This window comes from Centruroides vittatus, unplaced genomic scaffold (genome assembly GCF_030686945.1).
Source record: "Centruroides vittatus isolate TY-2023 unplaced genomic scaffold, ASM3068694v2 contig_726, whole genome shotgun sequence".
In the NCBI taxonomy this organism is placed as follows: Eukaryota; Metazoa; Arthropoda; class Arachnida; order Scorpiones; family Buthidae; genus Centruroides; species Centruroides vittatus.
The window spans coordinates 1,569,594-1,593,626 of record NW_027122463.1 but is presented as its reverse complement, the minus strand read 5'-3'; the positions used below and the strand labels follow the sequence as shown (position 1 = coordinate 1,593,626).

At 29.5% G+C, this 24,033-nt stretch overlaps 1 protein-coding gene across 3 annotated transcripts in view; it reads right to left on the bottom strand.

The window, feature by feature from the left end:
- The window catches only part of LOC136980822 (atrial natriuretic peptide receptor 1-like), a 294,166-nt gene that overhangs the window by 74,350 nt on the left and 195,783 nt on the right, over positions 1–24,033 (bottom strand). For all 3 annotated transcript variants that reach the window (XM_067277015.1, XM_067277017.1, XM_067277016.1), the window contains exon 2: positions 11,336–11,450. In XM_067277015.1, the coding sequence (XP_067133116.1) occupies positions 11,336–11,450 (115 nt within the window). The remainder of the gene's footprint in view (positions 1–11,335; positions 11,451–24,033) is intronic.

Here is a 24,033-nt window from a genome sequence, read left to right as displayed (position 1 = left end):
GCAAACAAAATAAATATAGCATCTAAATCATATGAGCAGCCGTACAAAGGCCAAGAACACTATTGATTGCAAAGATGAAACAGTTTTAGAAAGATATCTGAATTATACTGAGTATTTTTCAATATTAAGACAGTGGATAAACAATTACAAACGTTGACAATTGCAAACTGGAGCTAATAAAATCGACTCGTAGAAAGACGTCAATTCCTGATTGATGTCTTTTCCTACGAATTAACACTATTAATAATTCGTTATTTAGCCAGCCACAGATTATCCTTAAAAAAAACTAGTTTCAATACCTCCGTTAGGCACCCTGCTCAGATCGGCTTCACCACTTATATTGGGTTTTCTTAATCACCGTTTTTTCAGACAATCGTCCAAAAATACATCTCAGGGCTGTCTTGAAGCTAAGAGGATATATTCTCGTATTTTCTACCAACATGATCCTTTCATCTCTTTCCCAACAGATTGACACCAGAGCCAGGTCCCGTTAAATGAACCGCTGCTACTGCATTCCATTCAGGATTTCTACTCTCGAGTTATATGAATAACAATATCCTGGCAATATATGGCAAAATCCTGTATTCCGGCTCGGTTATTATATTGTTTTTAAATTTTTATGTCCTACTTTTAGAGTTATACGTATTTAATATTTTAAACATTTTTGGTGTATTCTGTCTTATTTATATTTTTTTTTTCAAGTTTCATTTATGTTTTATTATGTCGGTTGTTTTTCTTTTTATGTATTTTATTTATATTTTGTTATGGGTCTTATTATTTATCGAAGGAAGAGATCTGTTGTCCAGAGACATTTCCTAATGTAGATGAAATAAATATATAAATAAGAATATTGTTGCAGTTAATAATAGATCTTTTTTATGCGAGTGACAATAAATAGATAACTCAAACGTTACCATCAACAGATATTATTACTTGCGGTCTAACGATTCGTTCGCTTTTACTTAATGACAGCATTTAAGAAATTCACATTAACAAGGATGTAAAAGTTTCTTCTTAATAAAACCACTCGACATCAAGATGAGGTAATAAATGACGAAGAGAAAAAAAACAAGTGAAGCAAGGAATTAGCTAATTAACATTCCATAAAATTCAGAGATCAAGATCTGCGATGATCGAAGACTTTAGCGATAATTTGTGTCACTGCACCGAAAAATAGTAAATATAAATGGAAACTCAGCATAGCATTTAGAAGTACAGAGGAAGAAAAAATAATAAAATCACTCTGCAATTTTAAACAAATTTATATCGCAGAGGGTTGGCAAAAAGAGATAAGATTATCGAGATAAGATAATAAGATTATATTTGAAGTATGACCATTATCACGGTTCAAAAATGACCTCAAAAAGCAGAAAATCAATATTTTGTTGAATAATTATTTTCAACGAACTACGTTTTATTCTTAAACCAATTTTTATAATAATTTAAGAAAGATTTACGAAAAAAAATATTTGTCGTTAGAAGACACAAATTATTCTTCACAGTTTGTATATTTACGCCACAATAAGACAAAATAATATAGAGGAATCTACTTTCTTTTATGGCTAACTATTTTTGATATTGTGCCCCTATGGACAAATTCTGACAATTCTAATTTATTTCTATGTAGACTAAGTTTTAATTACGAATATATATTTTTACTAATATTTTTGTCCCGGTTTATTGTCATACGAGTCATAAATTTAAAGATTTAGCCAATGCCAGTTGTTTAGAAACCACGTAATGGCATTTTAAACAATTTACATACGTTAAAAGAAATGTCGACCCTCTGTATTCCTATGATATACTGTATTTAAGAAAAAAAGAGTTTTTTAAGACGAATTTAGTTATGTATCTCTTAAATACGAATTATATATCCATAGTCAAAAGATATTTCTGCTCAGATTAATACATTTCTTTAGTTTTATCCATATTATATTATTAAATAAATAACTTTTCTTATATATTTCCTTCTGTACAATATTGGAAAGATGTCACTTCATTGGGATAAAACCAAAAATCTCGGTGGAATTCCAACTCTATCCAAGCCATTAAGATAATGCACACTTAGATAGTGTTAAATTTATTTCTACTGCTAACTTAATCTGTAAACTCTGTAGTTGTGTATCGTTGTTTGGTTATTTGCTTATTGAATTTTTCTTCGCATACTGTGGAAAGCATTTTATAAAATATATTTATAAAATATTCAATAACTGATTTATAAATAAACAATTGAAGGAAACAAGAAAAAGTATGCAATACGGAAAAGCCACTCCTAATTTGAGGTGGAGAGCATATATTTTAAATTAAATAAATTAAAAATAGAATTAAAAATTGCAATCCGGCATTGTGACGATGTCACAATACGCAATTGCTCGTTGTAGTAATATATTTGATTAAATAAATTCGTTGTGGATTCGAAAGATATAATTCGGTTTCTGTTTCAAATCCTACATATTTTATAATGTAAAATTAATCATTTGAATATAAGTCTCTTCTAAGTTATTAGGCTGATAACTTTGTTTTTATGAGCCATATATACTTGGAATATTATTTATTCATCAGTAAATAAATCGCAGTTAATTTTTGTTAGTAATTTTGATAAACTAACCGCCCATTGTGAGTATGGCCGAATCCATGATTCTTATGATTAAAAATGCGCTCTTAGTATTTATAAGGCAGGGAGTAAACATGAAAAAAGAAGCAACAATTATAAATAAGATTTAAGAAAATCTTCAAAGTTTTCTATACTATATAACAATTTTTATTATTTAATTTATATTGCTTGTATACGGCAACGCAACACGTGGGCGATATGCTATCCCAGAGGGACTCTATCCGTATTTAGGTTGTTACAAACGTAAAGAAAATCCCCGAAATACCACGTGACAAGCTGTTGGCGAAGCGAAAATCCATGAACAACTACCAGTGTTCAGTGGTTCATCCACTCGACCATTGATAGCCTTTTGCTATTTAGTATGAGATTTATTAATGGACAATACTGTAATATAACAGAAACAATGGAGAATATAGTACTGACCAATGTTCCTTATATTCAAATTTATAAAATCTGTAAAATTATGTAAAATTTCCCTTAAAAATAAACAAATTTTTTTTTTCTTCTTAAAAATCAAATTTTCTATATTGTGTAGTTTGCAAACATTTAATAATTATTAAAACCTTTTTTTCCTATACTCTTATACGAAATGCTGCTTTCATATTTTGTTTAAATTAAATTAAAATTTGCGTCAGAAAATTCTCTCTCAGAATATATTAAAACGTATATTTTTAATAAAAAATATCTTAAATAGTTTTTGTTTCGTAAACAGACAGCATGAGTGAATTTCTTGATGTTGCTGTCAGATTCAATAAATTATTCAGAAATTAAATATACAATGTACAGAATTAAATAAGAAAATATACGTGAATCTTCATTATTATATTAAATTTATAAAACGCACATATTTATACATTTTAACTTAAAATAAAATTATGAAAGTTAAGAAAATTATAAAATTTCTGTAATTTTTTGTGACATTTTAAAATTTTTACAGAGCATAGTTTATCTTTAGTTAATATTTTTTTCTTTACTTTTTAAGGTAAGTAATTGATTTGTGTACTTTATATAAATTAATATTTCTTGAATTTATGATAAATTAAATAAATATATATTACTCGTACCATTGTTGTGTTTATTACAGAGCCTAAACGGTTAGGCGTTGAAAGTTGAAATTTGGTACACAGTCAGGGTACGTTATGAGAATGCACACTAAGAGAATTTTTTAAATGTGTTAGATTGGACACTTGGTGTGATAAACCCTTACGTAAGATAACCTTAATAGTTATATAGCCGATCTTACCCGTTTTCACCGGGTACAAGAATTAGATCCCTCCCTCTTCCGAGGCTAATTAGAGAATTTTTAGATTGGTCTAAAAATATGTTCAATTTCCCGCAAAAACGCAAAAAACTGCATCTAAAATAGTACAATAGAAGCCAAGTTTTTCGGAGTAATCCTTAACCCTCTCCTTCTTCCCCGTGGGGGTTTTCAAAAATCCCTTCTTAGTGTGTATTCTCATGGCGTACCCTAATCAGAAATACAGTATTTCTTACTAAATTTCCCATAGTCGCTTCAATTTCCTACTAAATTTATTGAGAATTTACCAACTTGCCAAAACTGACTGTCGGCGACTGCACTGATTTTGGATGACAAAGCGACAAAAGACAATTGAAAATTATATTTAAAGGACTGCCAATTAATTTGAGAACTCTAAAATACAGTAACGTAGAATCTAGATATATTTTCGGTTAATGAAATGTACGTATTAATATCATTTAAATAAACAAATGTTTTCCCTCCGAAGAATTAAACCATAGAATTCGCTTTACTTTCAACAATCCAACAACCCCCTTAATCCGACATTCTTCAGGTCTCATACATGTCGAATTACCGAGATAGTACTGCAATTTTGAGAGAGTTATCATTAAAATATTTATCTTACAATTTTCAACGATTTAATGAAAAAGGAATAAAATTTATGACAGGAATGAAAATAAATATCATTTATTCGCATTTCAGAAATGTATGCGAGTATTGTAATGATGAGAACGAAATAACTGTTTGTTGAAACTATGGGAAACTGGCCCTAAGACACGTGAAGGAAACTCAGAAATCCCGCATGGCCATCCCGTTAATAGAACCTACGACAAGTGTTCAGTGCTTTCATCCACTCGGTTCCTGGGGGGCTAATGCGAAGTATCTCAGACTACTTATGAAAATGAGACATCGATTATTTTATATGTTGTAGAAATACAGGCGCTTCTGTAAATATAAGAATATCTCAATATAAAGGATAAATGTCATCCTGATGAGAATTGCAACTCTTCGGGATAAAATACTTCATAACATCTTTGAACAATCATCTGGTTTAAATCTATCATATTGATAAGATTAATTTGAAGTAGAGAATTACTAGCCGAAACCTAAAGCTATGCATAATATGGTTGAATTTTATAGAACATTTGACATTCGATAATAGAATAAGCGCTTATTTATCCTAAATTTAAACGACATTAAATATAGAATTAGAATCTAACTCTCATAACAAATTTGAAGTAAAGCCATCCAAGGAGAGAAGTTTCCTAGTAAAATCATTTTAAAGATTCTACGCTTCAAATATATTGTCGAGATAAAACATACTTACGAAGAAAACCGGAATAATTTGGCTGCAATTTGAAAAAAAAATGTAGACCTATAAATTGTCACTGTCGTCTGTCTGCCTGTCTTTCCTTAATCTTGAGAAGAGAGTGAGTTCAGAACAGATATGGAAACCTTATAGGCAGGAAGAGTTCCGATTAACTGTATACGAACTTCTGATGCAAACCAGATGTCGTGTTATTTCAATTCAAATATTTTTTCCTGAAAGGTGTTAGATAGATGACTAGCACGATTCTATTGCTAAAAGAAAAGTATGATGTACAGGGGCAAGCCACTACAAATTTGAGGTGGAGAGCATATATTTTAAATGAAATAAATTAAAAATATAATTAAAAATTTCAGTCCTGTATTGTGACGATGTCATAATAAATAATTGCTCGTTGATTTTGAAAAGTTTTTAATAACATTAGTAGTAATATTTCAATTTTACTAAGCATAACTCCAACTTTAAATGATATAACGGAATTAAATTGGTTGGATTTTTACGCATTTTCAGGAGTATGAAAGATTATTTTTTCTTTGTGTTAACTTACAAGCCTGTGACATTTAAGTTAATAACAATTAAAAATGGTAAATCTTTTCTTATCTATTGTTAAGTGGAAATTAAATTGATTAAGTGTTGAGTCATCATAATAATTCTAATTTTTGTCATGTTTGAGTTTAGGTGATTATAACTTTTTAGGACAGGATTATCCTTCTTTTATAACAAAAATGTACGTAAATTTATCATTTAAACAGAAGTGTGTTTTTTATTTATTTTAAATATTTTCCTTTAAAGTGTAATCATTGAAAAAAATGAAAACATCTAGACTTAAAACAATGTCGTCTTGAAGAATCAATTCAGAAGTATTTGAGAATTTGAGAAAATAATTTATTAAATTATTAAATAAATAATAAAAATTATCTGAATTTAAAATAAATATGCTAATTTTAGATACAAACTAGCAGAATTTTGGTGAAAACTGCGCGTTTTCATGAAAATGATTAATTGGAAGAGAAAACAAGTGAATGATAGATGTGATTGTTGCGATGTAGATTTTTGATTGATTGCTATTCTCAACAGTCAAACACAAAATAATGCGCATTTCCGACAAGTCGTCTATCACCATTGTAAATTTTTACTGATCGATTGTTTCTTAAATCACACGCAATATTGTAGTAAACCATTTAAAGTTCTTCAAACAAATTTTCCCTAAGAAAACGCTATCGTTTCAATTTATTTGCAGTATAAAATTGAATGTCCACATTTAAATTAACAATCTTATCACATATACCTGATGTCTTGTTTTTGCATTTATTTTTAAGAATACACAAAGCGATGTTCTTTTGATTAAACAGACATTTTGTAAAATGGTATTTTATTATATATATATATATATATATATTTTTTTTTAATGAAAAACTATAAACTTATATTTTTGAAACGAGCAATTATTTATTGTCACATCGTCACAATTTTTTGGGTCGCAATTTTTAATCATATTTTTAATCTTTCAATCATATGTTTAATTTATTCAACTTAAAATACGATGACCTCTTGTTGAAGAACTAAGTCTCTTATCACTAAAGGCCATCCTGTATGTCCTTCTGCATCTGTAATAATTATTATTAGCAAGCCCTCTTAGTACCCATAGGATGCTTAGACTTTTTCTAGAAAGTAATTCAATAAGCTACACAAGCTAACTTTTATGAAGAAATTAAAGTTATAAATATTATACTCTATTTTTCGCATTTTTGAACATATTGTATTGAACATTTTTATTGAAGGGATGGATTCTTGAATGTCTTGTAAGATACGTCATAGTAACTCTCCGATATTGTATACTTACCATAAACTAACGATATTTTATAGACCAAATATCGATATCTGTGAGTAACCTTTATTCAATTCAGACTACATGAACAATGTTTTTTGGCAGAATATTGCATTTAAACTTAAACTTGTTTACCAAAAATATATATCATAATTCAACAAGACTACGTCATTTAATCTTCTATTATTATTTAAATTTTATATCTTAGTAAAATGAAAATGATCGGACTTCCTTCCTGTTCGAGTGACAACAGAGTCGGGCAAGAGTCTTTGCCAGCGTTTTTTATATAATAAAACCATTTTTACATACGTAAAAAATTAATTACTATTGTGAGGTTCCAGATTGAGATCGAAACCGTTATTAATCGCGCTGAAAATATTAAAAAGAAAAAAAAAATTGTAATAAATAAACGCGACGCGAAAGTAAACAATGTGAGTCTCGAGTGTAACTCAGCCACGTGTTAAGCAATAAATCAGTGTCAAACCGGAGAGTTCGAACGTTCACTCTGACGCTGGTATACTGTATAAATGATCAAAGTTAAACTCAGTCGGGAAATAGGGAGGTTTTACGGAAGGAAAACGTCACGTTCGACAGTTAACATTCAAAAATGTCAAAATAGAGAACATAACGATCACAAATACGAGCGCAGGTTTCGAAGTTCCATCAACATCTCCCGGTCAAAGTCGAGGAATGGTGTCGGGTTGAACTTCTTTTCTCGTCACCGGATCCGATCTTATTTCAACCTGAAAATAAGGGAAGAGACCAATCGAGAAACGACGAGAGGGAATCGAAACCAATCGGAGAAGGAAATTCGGAATGAAATTCCTTAAATACCCCGAATTTCAAGGACGAAGGACGGATTTCTCTCATTTTGTACCGTTCAAAGAAACCCGTGCACTCCTCTTGTCTTTGTATGCCATCGCTCCTAACGATGTTCCTTCGTTCCTGTCTGTTCACACCGTCGTCCTCCGACCGTTGGACTATCCACAACACTGCCCTGGGCCCCAACGACTCAACGAGGTTCAAACAGTTACAAATTAGCATCTTTGGACTCTAATGATCTGGGTCAGAGAGGAGAAATGCATTGTAAGTTCTTCTGATATAAAATAAACGGGTTTTATTTGTAAAGGTGCCTGAGTCAGTGTGTGTCCACCACTACCCACATACAGTTCTAACCCTTCGTACATCCTGACGCGAGTTTAACTAGCTACCCCTTTCCAGACCGGCAAATCTCACACTATTAATTCAAAATGAATCCAACTAAACATGGGAATATTCCAATGCAAGAGGCACTAATTACAGAAAACTCGGTAAAATGCGAATTGGCACTAATGTATTCCTTAATCCCATTGTTTTCACGAATTACATTCGCTGCTTGTTCTCTGTCCCTGGTTAATTCCAGCCCACCAGTGGCCGAGTGGATAAAGCCACTGAACACTGATAGTTGATCTGTGGGTTTGCGACTCGCCAATGGCTAGTCACATGGAATTTTTCGGGTTTTATTCATGTTAGAAACACCTAAACAGGGCCAGTTTCCCATAAAAGACCTCCCCTCCACAGACCGCCCATGGTCGCGTTACCGTATTCGAAAAAACCAAACTAAACCGAACTCTGATTAATTTCGATAAAGACTTTGTGCCATTACCTTGTCAGAAATGATGATCATGTAAAAAGAATCATGTAATCTTTGTTTCTGACAACCTTCGAAATCATTGCCAGAATACAGTTTATCATGTTCTGCGAGATAGGCACCCCGATAGGCACATACCGGAAATGACTTTTCTTTCTACCAACATGAATCTTAATTTTTCGTTTTATCCAGGTTAAGTTACATTTTTCGTACTTCTTCCGTTTCCGCTTTGGAGCAGTATCCGACTTATAGTAGAATTTAACATAGAAAATCGCTCCATTCCAAAATATTTTTTGTTTAGGCAGGCTTCCGTTTTATCCAGGTTCTGTTTTAGCTAGGTGAAATATCATAAAAGTTTTATCAAAGTTTTATCATAAATTAAATTTATTTTCGTTTCTTCAAAAAAAAATCTTCAAAATGCTCTTCCAGAAAAGATGGAGTCATCAAAGGTAGTGTTTTTTTTAATAATATTAACTTATTTATAGCCGATACTAAAATAAAAAATATTGAATCATTTAGAGATACATTTCAAAGGTAACATACCACTCAAGTTACAATTCTTTGCCAACTTTATTATTTTCACAATTGAAATTTTTGTAATGTCCTAACTGAGCTAGTTTTCTTTAAGTCAATTGATATGAATGACTGTACCTTCGAAAAAAATCGTTGAAATAAATTCTAGATAACAGTTTTCACTTCAAGAAGTATCTACGAAATGTTATTCTCTCAAATATTTCTGACAATAACAATCCTGCTAGAAAAGAAGACATTTATTAATCAACACACTAAAAACCTTTTTAATATTCCAGTACGAAAGATTTTTAGTGTGTTGATTTATCCTCCCAGGGATTGTGCGAGAAGTTGGTTGTATTTATTAATTTTCTCATTTGATAACATTTTAATCGAGATAAAATGTATTTTTACGTTTCTAATTGTGTTAAACATCTTTAAAATAACAAACATATACAAAACTGCTATATAACCTGCTATATAAATGTTCTGTTATATAAAGTGTATTATATCTTATTCCAGTTCACAGCAAATAAACATAACAATAAATTAAGATAAGCTTTCAATTATAGAATGGTTCAAAGATTCAGAAACCATGTGTTAACAAGAATTCTTGAGAAAATCATCCTTAAATTAATAAATGAAGACTAAAACAAAATTTGATAATAATTTTAAATATAGTTTATGCAGAATACACATTTAAACTACAGAATGGAGAACATTTCTTCCTGTACTTAAGAATGAACACACGAAGGATTTCAAACTATGAATTTGTACTAATAAAGTGCTTAATGTACAGATAAATTCGAAGTTATAGCAGATAAAGAGGAAACTGATCCCATGGTGAAAATTTGAGAGTTAAACTGTCTTCGATTAAGGTTTTTATAATTCAGATGTGAGAAATTTTATGGCATTACTAATTAATTTAAATTAAAAATTCCCACTAGTTTCCCCGTAAGGTTAATGTTTAACAACAATGATTTCTGTATTATTTCAATTGTAATGAAAGAAATGAAGATATTGCAACAAAATTCATAATTTCTTTTAATATTGACGTTTTCGATAATCTCTCAGAGTATCGTGTTGCTTTTTATTTTTTTATAATTTATAATAATTCATTGTAAATCACGTTAGCTTTATGTATTATTTGCAATATTTATCCTATATGTCGAAATTTGTTTTAAAAAATTAATAAAAGTTACAATTTAAAATAGAGTAGAGAAAGTTATAAACAGTTTCAAAAATAAGTAGATTGCACTTAAAATCAATTATTCCGATGCTATTTTGTCTCATGCATCCAGAATTAAAATTCGACACCTCGTAGCTGATATGATACATTACTTTCTCCATATTTTGGATTTTTCTGCTATCTCCGATACCAGAAAAATGAGAAATCTCGAGTGACTGTACTCGATCTCTCCGTTCCATTGTATCATTTTATCCCCCCCCTTTTTAATAAGTAGCTTGCTTCAACACAAACATTCGATTTCAGTCAGCATGTAAATGAGATCAATACAACTTTATACATACAACAAGCTTTCAATATTACAATTTACATATGCAATTTATAAATATTCAGTTTTAGATAATTTATGCATTTTGTTATTGAGTGGGTGAACATTTTAGAAGATATCCGAGTATTTAACATATTAAAGTAACCCTTTCGAAAATTTCTTATTATATCTTTTACTGCTTAAGAATACAAATTAGACAAATATGTATACTTTAACTTACCTAATAACATCATATATTATTCAATTATTCCAAAATAAAATTAAAATATAAGATTTTAAATGACGTTTAAATCTGATTAAAAGATCATTAATTAATTAAATAATCAAATAATTAAATTCGCATTTATATACGCGATAAAATAAGCCGGATAATAAATAAGCCCCAAATTATTTCTGTATTTATTATTTACATAAACATTCGTTTAGAAAATGTTTTAAATACAATATTTTCTTTATAAAATATTAGTTTAAAGTTTACTTTTAAACAAAATTTCTATTTGTGTTTACAAAAACACAGTATGAAAAATATAATACATTATTTTTCTAAACTGAATTCATTCGATTGTAAGATGCATAATTTTTAAAATAATCTTATATATTAAAAATGTTATTCGATTAAATTTCATATCTCAAGAGTATTTATTAATATTTTACCTGGTAAAAAGCTCGATACTGAAGAATACGTATTCCCCGCTGTGAACCATTCCCAGTTCTTCAGCTGTTAATAAAATTTCTCGTATAGCATCTGGAGAGGCGCACATCACCACAACTAAAAGAAAAGCCATTTAAATTTTATTAATAGATGAATAGGCCGTATAAACAGAAAACAAAATAATTTTATAAAGAGCATTTTCTCCAATTTATTCATTGATTAAAAAATAACAAGAAGTATAATATACTTAATAAACAGCAATCAATCTGAAAAAATTATAATTTCCTTTATTATTTTTCATAAACTTTTATTAAAGATCAAATGTCATTTATGTCTATTTAATTTTGAATATACGGTTTAAAATTACGATTTGGTATATATTAAATAATAAATATAACAATTTAATTATTAAATATACTTGTATGTAGTTACAGCTAAACGACATTAAATGTGACATTTTTAAAAATCCGAAAGCTTATTTACTGTAATTGTATCTTATTGGCTGTAATTTTAATCAATCGCCTCTTTAATGAGTTAAGAATTTTTAGTATTTTAACTCATTTTAACATAAAAATTGATTAAAAATAAATTAAATGTAGGGGCATTAGTGAAATCTAACTAATCACATTAGAGAAGCAGTACAGTAAAATCTCTGAAGTGCTTCAGATGTGTACCGTAATACAAATGAGTGATTCAACATTTGATAGAACGTATTTATCAATTAAATTTTAAACAGTGCATTCTTCACTGATACATCTTGTTCCTTTTCAAGAGGGAAATAATTATTTGTGTTAACCTAATAAACGTTAAAGTTATTACAGCAAATTTAAAGACTAAAAAATTTGTATAAGTTATATGATATGAGACTCATATCATATAAAGAATTTTGAATTAAAGTCTAATTAAATATTATCTTATAATAAATTTTGTCATTCAACAAATAAATTACTTAAATTATTAAGAGATCAACAAATGATTCTTCAGACTTTCCGCTCTCAATCCTCAATAACAGCAATAGCAGCTATTAAGTTAATTCATTTTCCATTCAAAAACACCTATTGCATTATTAAGGATTTTAAATTATGTAAGAAATACAATTTTTTACTCCAAGGAACATAAGAACTCTGAATCCTTATAACGTTCTGATCAAAGTTAGTAGTATCTCCAGTCCAATACTTATTACCGGAGATAATTCATTCAAAAGCAATTTCCTATCAGAACACTGAATCAAATAAATATAGCAGAAACCCAATTCATTTAATTGAGTTTTAGATTAAATCGGTAACATCTCTTTATTGACAATAATATGTCGTGTAACTTATTGTATATCAGTCTTTCAACACTTTGCAGTCAGTTCAAATATTTTTATCCAAAAACAACACTAATAAACAACCCTAGTTAAAAGTTCTGTCCAATTCTAATCCAAGCAATGGTCCAAGTGGAAATTAAAACTGTTTCACTTAAATCAACGTATTATACAAGTATGTAATCAAGAAAATGTTTGATCAACGTATCAAATAATCTTAAATAATTATTCAACTTTCAGCTAAAACTGAAATGGAAATTTAAAAAAAGTATCATTTGCATATTAAAAAACCCAGCAGCAAGTCTCATCACTTTCACGGCAAAAGAATTTAACATTGTGTATAGTGCCATCTGTTATCATATTTTACTGTAAAAGTTTTTGTATTATTAATTATTATACAATGGCAAAAAGTTTATTTTGAGGGCAGAGATGAGTTTTACAAAAAAAAAAAAAAAAAAAAAGTAAATAGTAATAATGAGTAAAATCATTAAATTTATTTGAGATAAGACACATGACCTCCTTTTATCTTCGCACTCCTTAATCTTTAACCACCAAAATTTAATAGCATCAATACCCCTAATACTCAAACCTCATGTCGAAAATTTCTGAATTTTCGACAAAACGCACGAAAGTTATTAAACCTCAATGTGGGTGAACAAAATCGTGCCCCCACCCTCTCACATACCATTACATCTACACACACTAAAAACCCCCCAAAGTTTTTGTGTTTTTCTCGACGTTTGCAAGGGACGTTTGCAAAAAATGTAAAAAATATTGAGGGGGTCTATTTTTGACTGATCGTTATACTTTCCCTCCGTTATATATAGCAGCCGGGAAAGTAAAAACAATGAATGTAGAGAAAGTGCTATCAGTTGCTTCTTCAAAAGAAATGAAAGATTATTAATGTAAATGTTAAAAAGTATATGCCTATCTAATAGATAGTTACCTCAAGGCTACAACCATGTATTGCTTAGGCTACATATTTTGAACGGGCAAACTTATTATCAAACACTAGGTATGTGATTAAGGACAAGTGTCATAACAAAAGAAGCAGAAGTTACTAAGTTCTGGCCATAAATGTCCTGATGTACTAAATCGAAAGCTTCTTTCAAGTCGATAAAATGTGCACATAATTTACTACGTCTTTTTTGACAAAATTAATTGAATCATGGGCTATTATTCAATATAAATAGTTATAATCAACAGCTCTACCTGTAATAAATAAAGGCTCCCTAACATGAAGATACCAACAGCGAATTTCTGTAACCATATAACAATGCGATTCGTTAAAATGAATGAATAATCTTTGATTCAATGAATCAGATCTGACAGATATTTCAATCGTTCTATTCAAATCATTTTAAGGGAAATTTGTTTCCAAAAAAAAGGAAAAATAAGATTAGATCGAAATACATTAATAATAATTACTACATCTTTAAGATTATATCCAGAAGATTTTTTAACATTTAATTTCTTATTCTGTCCAAACCAGAAACTTTGCGAGATTTCAGTTTTGCCAATGCAAATTTAATTTCTTTCAAGGAGATTTGTCATCTAGAATCGAATTATTGTTCTCAATAATGCTATTTTCATTAATAATAGTTAAAGTGCCTGAGGATAGAGCTTTAGTAGTGAACTTATAACCCCTAAACTCATTAACCAAGCTCCAAAAGTCTGTCGAAGTTTAACAACTATCAATAATCTTATTCCAAAATAGTTTTCTTAACTTTATATAAAGATCTACAACGTTTGTTTAAGTTGCAATAGGGCATAAGTGGCTCTCTAGACTTATTTTTTTCTTGAATTTACTCATAGTATGATTTTCAAGTTTGTTTTGATAGATAATAATTTATAATTTGATTCTGATTGTATAGAAGATCTTATTAAATATTGTCCCACAGAAAGTTTCGACAATAATTGCATGATACACGAATTAAAATGTAATAAATCTGTAGTAAAATTATATCTTAAAACAGGATATGAATGATTGAGAATAGATAAATATTTTTCATTTGACTGGGTTCCAAACAAATTTATCAAAACTATTCTGAAATATAGTTTAAAGCTTTACTGTAAACTAAGTGTATCTAGAACAGGAAAACTGTAGAAGTTATATAAGAATTCCATGCTTGAAACAACTAAATTTATAACAGATGCTACAAATTTAGTTGGAACCTGCAGAGAAATAAAAGTATAATTTGCATGATAGTCTTACACGAAACGTCCATTATAAAATAAATAAGCACTCTGATATTTCCTGTCTCTATCATTAACAACGAGTCATTTAAAAGTTATAAAGCTCTTTATTTGGGTCATTAGAAATAGGCTTAAAAGAGTCATTATCTGTTTCATTTCCTATTGTCTTATTAACACTTTTAAATCTACGTTGCAGAAGATTGTGCGATACATTTACTCAAATGTTTTGATATCTTAAAATATCCATCATTTATAAAATATTCCAAAAGGATATTTCTAAACAAATTATAAATTATAAAAAAAGTAGTTTGTCTTGTTCTGAATACCCTCAGATTTTCAGCGTGTGACTGTTTCGCCACGTTTGACATTTATCTTTTGAGCTTTATGTGTAGTAGCATTGATATTGGATGGAGAAAGTAAAATGTCAATCGTCTTTATGGTGATCATAAAATGTTAACGAAAAGGAAAATTCGCGGCGAATACTGTGGATAAGAATTTCTCTCCAGGCTTCTCTATTTTGGTGTTGTATATAACAGAGGGAGAGTCTGGCAATTGGTCAAAAAAGAAAAAAAAATCTCCAAGACTTTTACATTTATGAACTCGAAACCTTGAAAAACGTCGAATAATGCAAACAAATTTGGACTTTTTCTGTATGTACGGATGTTTGGGTATATGTGGGAGGCACGATTTTGTTTACCACTTTGAAGCTTAATAACTCTTGTGTCTTTTGCCAAAAATTTTTGAAATTTTACGGGAAAGTTTGTGTATTAGGGGTATTGACACCATTAAGTTTTGGTGGTTAAAGGTCGAAGAGATGGGGAGATAGAGCGGGGGTTATGTTTTGTATCCGAGTGGGACGAAATTAATGAAGATTTTGTTCTTAGCATTTACAATTTTTTTATTAAATTTATTTCTTTCTTCAAAATTAAGCTTTTTGCAATTTATAATAATTAATAATATGATATTTTATTTTTAAAAGTTTTTATAACAGATTTTTAACTCTTGCCGGGAAAGTTACGCAACTCGTTACTGGCTTTTTTTCATTGTTACTATAACTTTCGTCTATTCAGTCATATAAAAAAACTCTTTAACACCATAAATTAGTTTATTTTGTTTATATTCTCCTAAAACATTTAAGGTATGTTTATCTTAACCGTTGCATGTCTGACGGATAATATAAGCAGACCTTACAGGTCTATTTATACTATCCGTTCAGACAAGGAGCTTTACCATTCTTTGCTAGAATGTTTGCGATATGTGTCTGAACCTTATGGAACAAGCACGAATAGAGATGACCAGATAGTATGAATTACATTCAGACAGTTTATGGCTTGCAGAGAGAAATCTCGTCTGTGGCGCAACGTTATTATAAAATGAGCAATAAATTCCGAAAAGTCCTGTCCTTTTTTTAAAAGAATTTTCTATCTTCCCCAATAAAGCATTGAATTCTGATGCATTCTGAAAGTAGGGCCTACTGTAAAACTTTTCTTCGTCGTCATCTGAAGAGGACCCAATACTGTACGCCCTAAACTTGTCTTTAACATTTTATTAAAATCGTGACGAAGATGATAACATTTTAATTTCACGTCATCTTTACTAAACAGTAATGCTGTTACACGTAAATCTTTAAAAAATAAATACTGAAACATTGCGAAACATTTTCAGGATGAAAATCCAAGTATATTGTTTGTACGGAAACTGCCCGTGCCAGAAAGAATAGTATAACAGTATAAATAGACCTTAAAGCCGCATTCAGACAGGCACTTTTAACGTTAGTTTACATCATAGTCACGTCTCTCCGTTCTGTTACGTTACTTGCAAGTGTTCACACGGACACGTAAACTTTTACGGTTAGCCAATAAACTAACAATATTTTTATAATCTTTTCCCCTAGAACTGTATAAAATGCGACATTTTTCTACTTAGTAATTAGGTCACTTTTTCTCTTTCAACACGCTGTCTTTCATTTTTCTTCTGTCGTTCCTGCGAATACACGAGACAATTTTTATCGGTTGAATATAAGATTTCTTCCATCAAAATCGACTGAATATCTCTTTCAATGTAACGATATTGCTGCCCGAAATGTCTTCCTAGCATAAAACAATTACCCCTTACGTCAATTACCTTTTTATGTCACGTTAAGTGTGCCAGTCTGAACGCAACAAAACAGTTTTTCGATGAGTATCTCTGTTTGGCTTTTTGATATTTAAATCAAATTCCTAGCTGCCTCTACAAACTCATACTCGTTCAACCCTCTAAAACCATCATTCAATAGTGATACAGATAAAAGGAATATTGTATTTTAACACAAAGAATTATTCTTTACTAAATAGAAACAAATTTTAAATTTATATTTAAAAAAACAAGAAAATAAAGCAGAAGACTTGTACATGTGCAATAAAAAACTGCAAAAAACAAGAAATATCATATTAATGCATCACAATTTTTCCAGTTCTTTTTGTTTCTGTAGTAGTATTATTGTTTTTGTCATATATGGCACTAACAGAAGAGATTGTTTATAATGTTATTATAACTTATTTATTACAGCAGAACCCCGATTATCCAAGATAATGTAGACCGATGCTATCTCAGAAACCGAGAAAAATGGAGGTGCCACGGATATTTCGAATAAAACTGACGAATACAAGAGTTATGTAGTAGCATTTTAAAGCCTCTTTTTATACCTTATTGAATTTAATTGTAAATGAGAACAATTTTTACATTATTTATTATACAGCTAATACCCGTACGATAGTTAAAATGTAACTATAATAATTATTCTTATACCATAAATGATTTATCTCGCATTAAAGTTAAATTATTAAAGTTGGCATTTGTAACACGTGTTATCGTTTTATGAATTACAGTTTACGAAAAGAACTGTATTCATTTACAGGATAGCTTCTGATAATGAGAAACCTCAGATAATCGGGATTCTAATATACTATAATTAATATAAAGTGCACAAAGACTTTGCTCTTAATGTCAACAAAACTGGATCAAGACCTAGCTAACTTCTTTCAATTTGTGGTGTTATAAAAACTAGGTAAGTCTATTTTAATCTCTCTGAAATTATTGCGCCTTTCCAGTTTTCACCCACCACTCATATTATAAATATTAAATCTATATTTACCTATCTGTGCAAGTATCTCGCTATTTTACAAAATTTCATATTTCTTGTTTTCCATTCATTCTTCATTTGTCAATGAACACATCTGATTTCATAAGAGAAGTGAGAAAAGGTATACAAAACATTGGTCCAGAATTAACATTAATTCCTCTAATAATTAATAATGAAATAAATGATTAATGTAACGTTGCTTACATAAGGAATCTAATATTAAACTGTGATTAAAAAACAAGAAATATTAATAAAAGAATTCTTCCTAGTAACTTACACTAAATTCTAACAATATGCAAAAGAGAAACTTCTGAAAAAAGTGAACAACACGATGGAAAACAATGTCTTTACATCTGATTATTTAGAATTTTCACTTATACAGTACTTAAGAATCATTGAAAATTATTAGGAAGAAATTAGAATAAAAAGTTAGAAAGAACCTTTCTAAACAGTAATTCAAACAGAAAAAGATATAAACAGAAATAAAATTAAGTAACATAAAAATAGCATTATCATCACTTATTAGACTAACAAGCAATGAATTAATAAAATATAAATATTATACGTGGTACGATCCAAAAGTTCGGGGACTGCAGTAATCTATGACAACAAAAGCATGTATTTGAAGTTACAGCGTATGAAATGGATTCTACCAAACCACCTCTACGTGTTCAGGTTATTTTCACCCATGTCATGTGATTAAACCGCGAGCGCTGCTGTTTTTTCCGGAGATAGTTACCTTTGTTCTGCAACGTAATAAAAGTGGACTTTCAAGAACAACATCCAACATTAAATTTTGTCAGCGTTTAAGTAAAACACCTACGGAGACTTTAAAATTGCTAAGAAAGGTGTACGGTGATTCTACCATGGCCAAGTCCAAATGTTGGATGTTGTTCTTGAAACTCAACTTTTATTACGTCGCAGAACAAAGGTAACTATCTGCGGAAAAAAACAGCAGCGCTCCTCGCGGTTTAATCACATGACATGGGTGAAATTAACCTGAACACGTAGAGGTGGTTTGGTAGAATCCATTTCCTACGCTGTAACTTCAAATACATGCTTTTGTTGTCATAGATTACTGCAGTCCCCAAACTTTTGGATCGTACCACGTATATTTCATAAATTAATGAGTCAGTGACTCTACTGTACGTTAAAATTATAATTTTTTTAAAAAAATTTTAAATAAAAATATCGAAAATATTTTAATTCTCTAAAACTAAATTTAAATCTACTTTTGAAATTGCAGAATTTAAATCTGAAGGAAAAAATTGTTCTGGAAATGATATGCCATTTGTTAAATATTCTTTTCAAATCTGTTTACGAACATCGATAATCCAATTATTTTCGTGCTTCCAGAGGAAAAAATAGAGAATTGTCATAGAATGATTGCATCCAAGAACTCATCTATGGATATAAAAATTCGACGTAAAATCTTCTCAATGCTAGTAAGTTTTATTTTAACTTTTGATATTTTCTTTTAAGAAATCCAAGAGAAGATACTATTTGTACAATACGAAAGTAACAAGGACATCGCGCTACTTTGTCGTATTGAGATAGAATTGAAGCGGAGCCGGAAGGAAAGAAGCTATCCCTGCACTTGTTAGTCACAGAAGAGGCGATTCTTGTACCCGATAGTGGCAGACAGGTGAACCTTTATGGCACTTGCCGCCACAAAAGAAGCTATCCTCGTACCTGCATGACGATTCAAGAACAAAGCAATGGATGACGATTGCTTTGTTCATGTGTTTTGTTCGTTTTCCCCGCCTATTTTCCGCTAGGCGCACATAATACTGTTTGTATTTTTGACCTTTAGGTCTAAATTTCGTTAGGTGCGTAGGCAAATGAATATGTTTAATAATTGATTTTTATTACCTTTTAAAACTGGCCAGTTTATTCTACTTTTTCCAAAACTAATTTTATAAAAATGGAGATAGATCTAACTTATTTATCACAATCAAATGCAGTCTATATATATATATATCGCTCCGTACACTACAAATTCACATTATATCTCTGAAGCACTAATATTAAATTGATAAGAGAGTCAGCAAATATAGAATAATAAATACTTAAATTTCCAACACACACCTTATCAATTGAAAATGCTGGCAAAATCAATAAAATTCACAAATTAATAAAATATACATGTAGTCTATACATTTAAAATATTGAATTTTAAGACCTGTCTATCGGATTACCATCTCGTTGAAGCTATTTGTTGGCTATCTTATATAATAATAATAGTAATAAATCTTATAAAAATGACCAATAACAATACAGCAATACTTTACTTTAATGTCATTCAATGAATTCAGTTTTTGTTTGATCTTTTATCCTGAATGATTTTTATATCATTTACTGTTGTTATAGCTTTAGAACATTTACATAAAATTAATTTTTCATCGAAATCAGACATTTTTGACACTTCAGTACTAATTTATACAAATCAAATATATTATAATGATTCAAAATTATGTATCTTGATTAATTTTAATTTAAAATTTTATAAATTATTACACGTAAGCGAAAATTGATTAAATATTTTTATTTTATTGCTCGTTATGGAAATTAACTATTTCAGTAATGATATTATTAATCTATCTTTTAATATCGTAGTTAAAAATATGACTTAAGTCAAGCAAAACTTAAATGTTATTTATTGTAAATGCAGATTAATCAATGTCAGATAAATTGCACGAAAAGCTTTAATCAAAACCGATAAATTATCAATTGGAAAACAACTGAAACACTTCCACGTTCCAAATTTCTATACAATAGAATTTGCTTCTGCTGTTTTGTTTTTGAAAAACTGAAAGAAAACAAATGTTACATCAAATATAAACCTGAAATTTTGCAACGAAAAGTGTTCTATATGTTTTATAATTGATAATTTACGTAAATTAAGTCAAAAAAATTTATAAACCAGTACAGAAATTATATAGGGGAGTATTTACTACGAAAAAGCTGTATCCGGCGAGCAAAACCCCAGGAAATTTTTTTGGGCAGTCTTGTTTTGATATATCGGGTCTCTTTCCATCGTTCAGCTGCTTCATTACGGGCCTAGCTGAACTCACGATAGGTATCAAAAAAGGGCCTTCATAAGCCCAACAAGGCAGAATGAGTTAAGGAAACCATAATTAAAAACTGTTGCGATGCACCTCAGATTCGTTGTTTGAATAAGAACATGGTTTAAAACCATCTCTTGTTATAACAGATGTGTGAAAATATGAATAAAACTACAATCAATCTACTGCATCAATCATGTTTGAAAACATGTCGTTTTAATTTATATTTTGAAACAAAAAACAATTAGGACGTCACAACATGTGCGAATTACTCTGTTTTTTTGCATCTTGCACACTCGATACTTATCCGATTTTTGACTTTATTGGACATACACTAAAATGTATTTATGGAAATTACACATGATTAACAGTTCATTAATAAGCGTCCATCAGTGACCGAGTGGATAATCCACTTAACACAGGACAGCATCCCACTTGAAAAATCACCCAAATGTTGCATTGATTCCATCAATTCAATCCATTTCTTAATAATCGTGATTTACAAAAAAAAATAAATAAAAAATAAAAAAATGGCTTAGAATTTCAATGTGATAAATGATAAATTATAAGAATTATTTATTATAGTAATAAACGTTATTATTAGTTTTTCATATGAAACGAATAAATTCATAAATATTATTTCTTATGTAATCAACTTTCTTCATATATATTTAAACCTTTTCAGAAAATTTTAATATTAAAGCCAAGATTTCAAACCAATACAAAATATAGATCTTTAATATTAATTTTACTACCTTAGCAGTATTGAAATATTCATATATTGTACATACATCGATATTAAATTACGCTTCAAGACATTTTCTTCTCAAAATATCTCAAGGCTTGAAACTGAAATTCGGATTTTATCATCATATATAGAAAGTATTTTGATTAAATTAAATTTGATTTCATCGATTAAATCTTTAAGAAAAAGTGAAGATTGTCGAAATCAAACAATTCACACGTGATAAAATTCGTTACTATGCACAAGTTGCATGTTAATTACCAATATACACAATATTATATGTGATGTATTGATAAAGAAAATAAAGAAAATTAAAACAAAGATTTATCGTGTATATAAATCAAAATTGAATTATTTTTTTATTAACTTATTACGTTTTGATTTATCAAGAAGAAAATGTTACTCGATTTCTTATTTATTTTATCATAATTCTATTTGCATTCATATTAAATTTAATCCTGTAAGAAAATAAATTCTTTTACCGTAAGAATTTATTGTAAAGTGGAAAAATACATTAATGTTTTCCTTTCAATCCATTCCGATAATCTTGATGAAACTATTTATGGAAATTTGATTTAGAAGCTTAAAGATAATATTCTTTTAAAGAACAAACAATTCTTTCCATATTTAATAAAGAATAATTTAATATTATTACAAATCTTTTTCTTGAAAAAAAAAAAATTAAAACAAACGTTTTGAACCAGGAAAACAGTTTAAAGTTTTTCGATTTTAAATACTTTCCTTTAAATTATTCAAAGAATTTTAATTTCTCTCGGATTCACAATAATGTTAATCGTTGCTAGAATATATTTTTAAGTTTAAAATATGATAACGTAGATAAAAAGTTTAACATTTTCATAATTAAAGTATTAAAAAATATAGTGGGTGATCGGTTAATGAATAAATCGGATAACGAACACTTTCGCGAAAGATTTTTATGATCGGACAACGAACACCTCAGAACAAACACAAGAAGAAGCGACGTAAAATAATGAATACCGATTGGTCTTCCCTTGTCTTCAGGCAACAATTCGGAACTCGGGGCGCGGGAGACGTCGACATCGACGCTCAACCCGGTATATACTAATCGGATAGTATTCCTCCGTACTTTGAAACTCTCCCTTGTAATTCCAGCCTTTTACTTTTCTGACAGAAACAATTTTTTTATACTATTCGCGAGTCTTTCGGGCGGGCACTCGTTAAGTTTTGTGTCGGTTTTTATTTTCGAAAGGTGAGAGTATAATAGCAAATGTAGAGAGTGGGCAGAAGATGTCTGATGTTGCTGGGCAGTATGGCTCGAACAGGTCTACAGTAGGCCGCAGTTCAATCTTATCTAAGAAAGATACTGTATAATCAAGAAGATTCGAGCAGCTAAAGGAGTAACAAAAATAACATCTGAGAAATAAAGAATATTGAAGAGCTCATAATGGAATCTGAAACTGACCTGACGACAGAAGAATGCCAAGAGCTCTTGAATGCAGAACACCGAATAACTCGACGAGATATGTTATCTTCTGAAAAAGAGGATTAATGCCGATATCTGCTATTAAAAACCGTTTGAAGTGAGATGTAAATCTTAGAATGGCATCCAAACCAAATAAGCTTGGGAATCTCTACAGTTACAATGCTATTAATTACTTCTGAAAAATCCTGAAGAAGAGAGAAAAGCAATCGGCATTAAACAGATTCTTTAACCCCACAAACGGAAAAAACATGACTAATAAAAATGCAAGACTGTGTATACATGTATTTTTATTATTACATATAAACAAACGTTGTAAGAAAGTATATATTTTTTATTTTTGGAGTTTCCAAAACGAATTAATCAAATTCCCATAAAGAAGTATGGTAAATCGATAATCGGTTAACGAACAATTCGGATAGCGAACAAAGTCTTCGAACGGATTATGTTCGTTAACCGATCACCCACTGCATATAATATTCTAAATTTTTTGTAACAGTTACATAAAAATAATATAAATAATTACTTAGGTATAATTATTTTTAAAAAATTATTACAGGTTTAGTTTGATTTGGTTCGATTTGCTTGCAGGACTCAACACTTGATTTTTCAAGGGAGATGATTCCGAAAGGACTTTGTATGGAAAAAACTGACCACTACTTAAGCGTTACATGTGAATTAATCCCGGAAAACTATTTTCAATGTTATTTGAAGGAAAAAGGCATTAACTTTTAAATTGTTTTGTATAATTCATGAAATTTATTTTCTAATTATTATAGAAAAAAATTTCTTCGATATCAAGTTG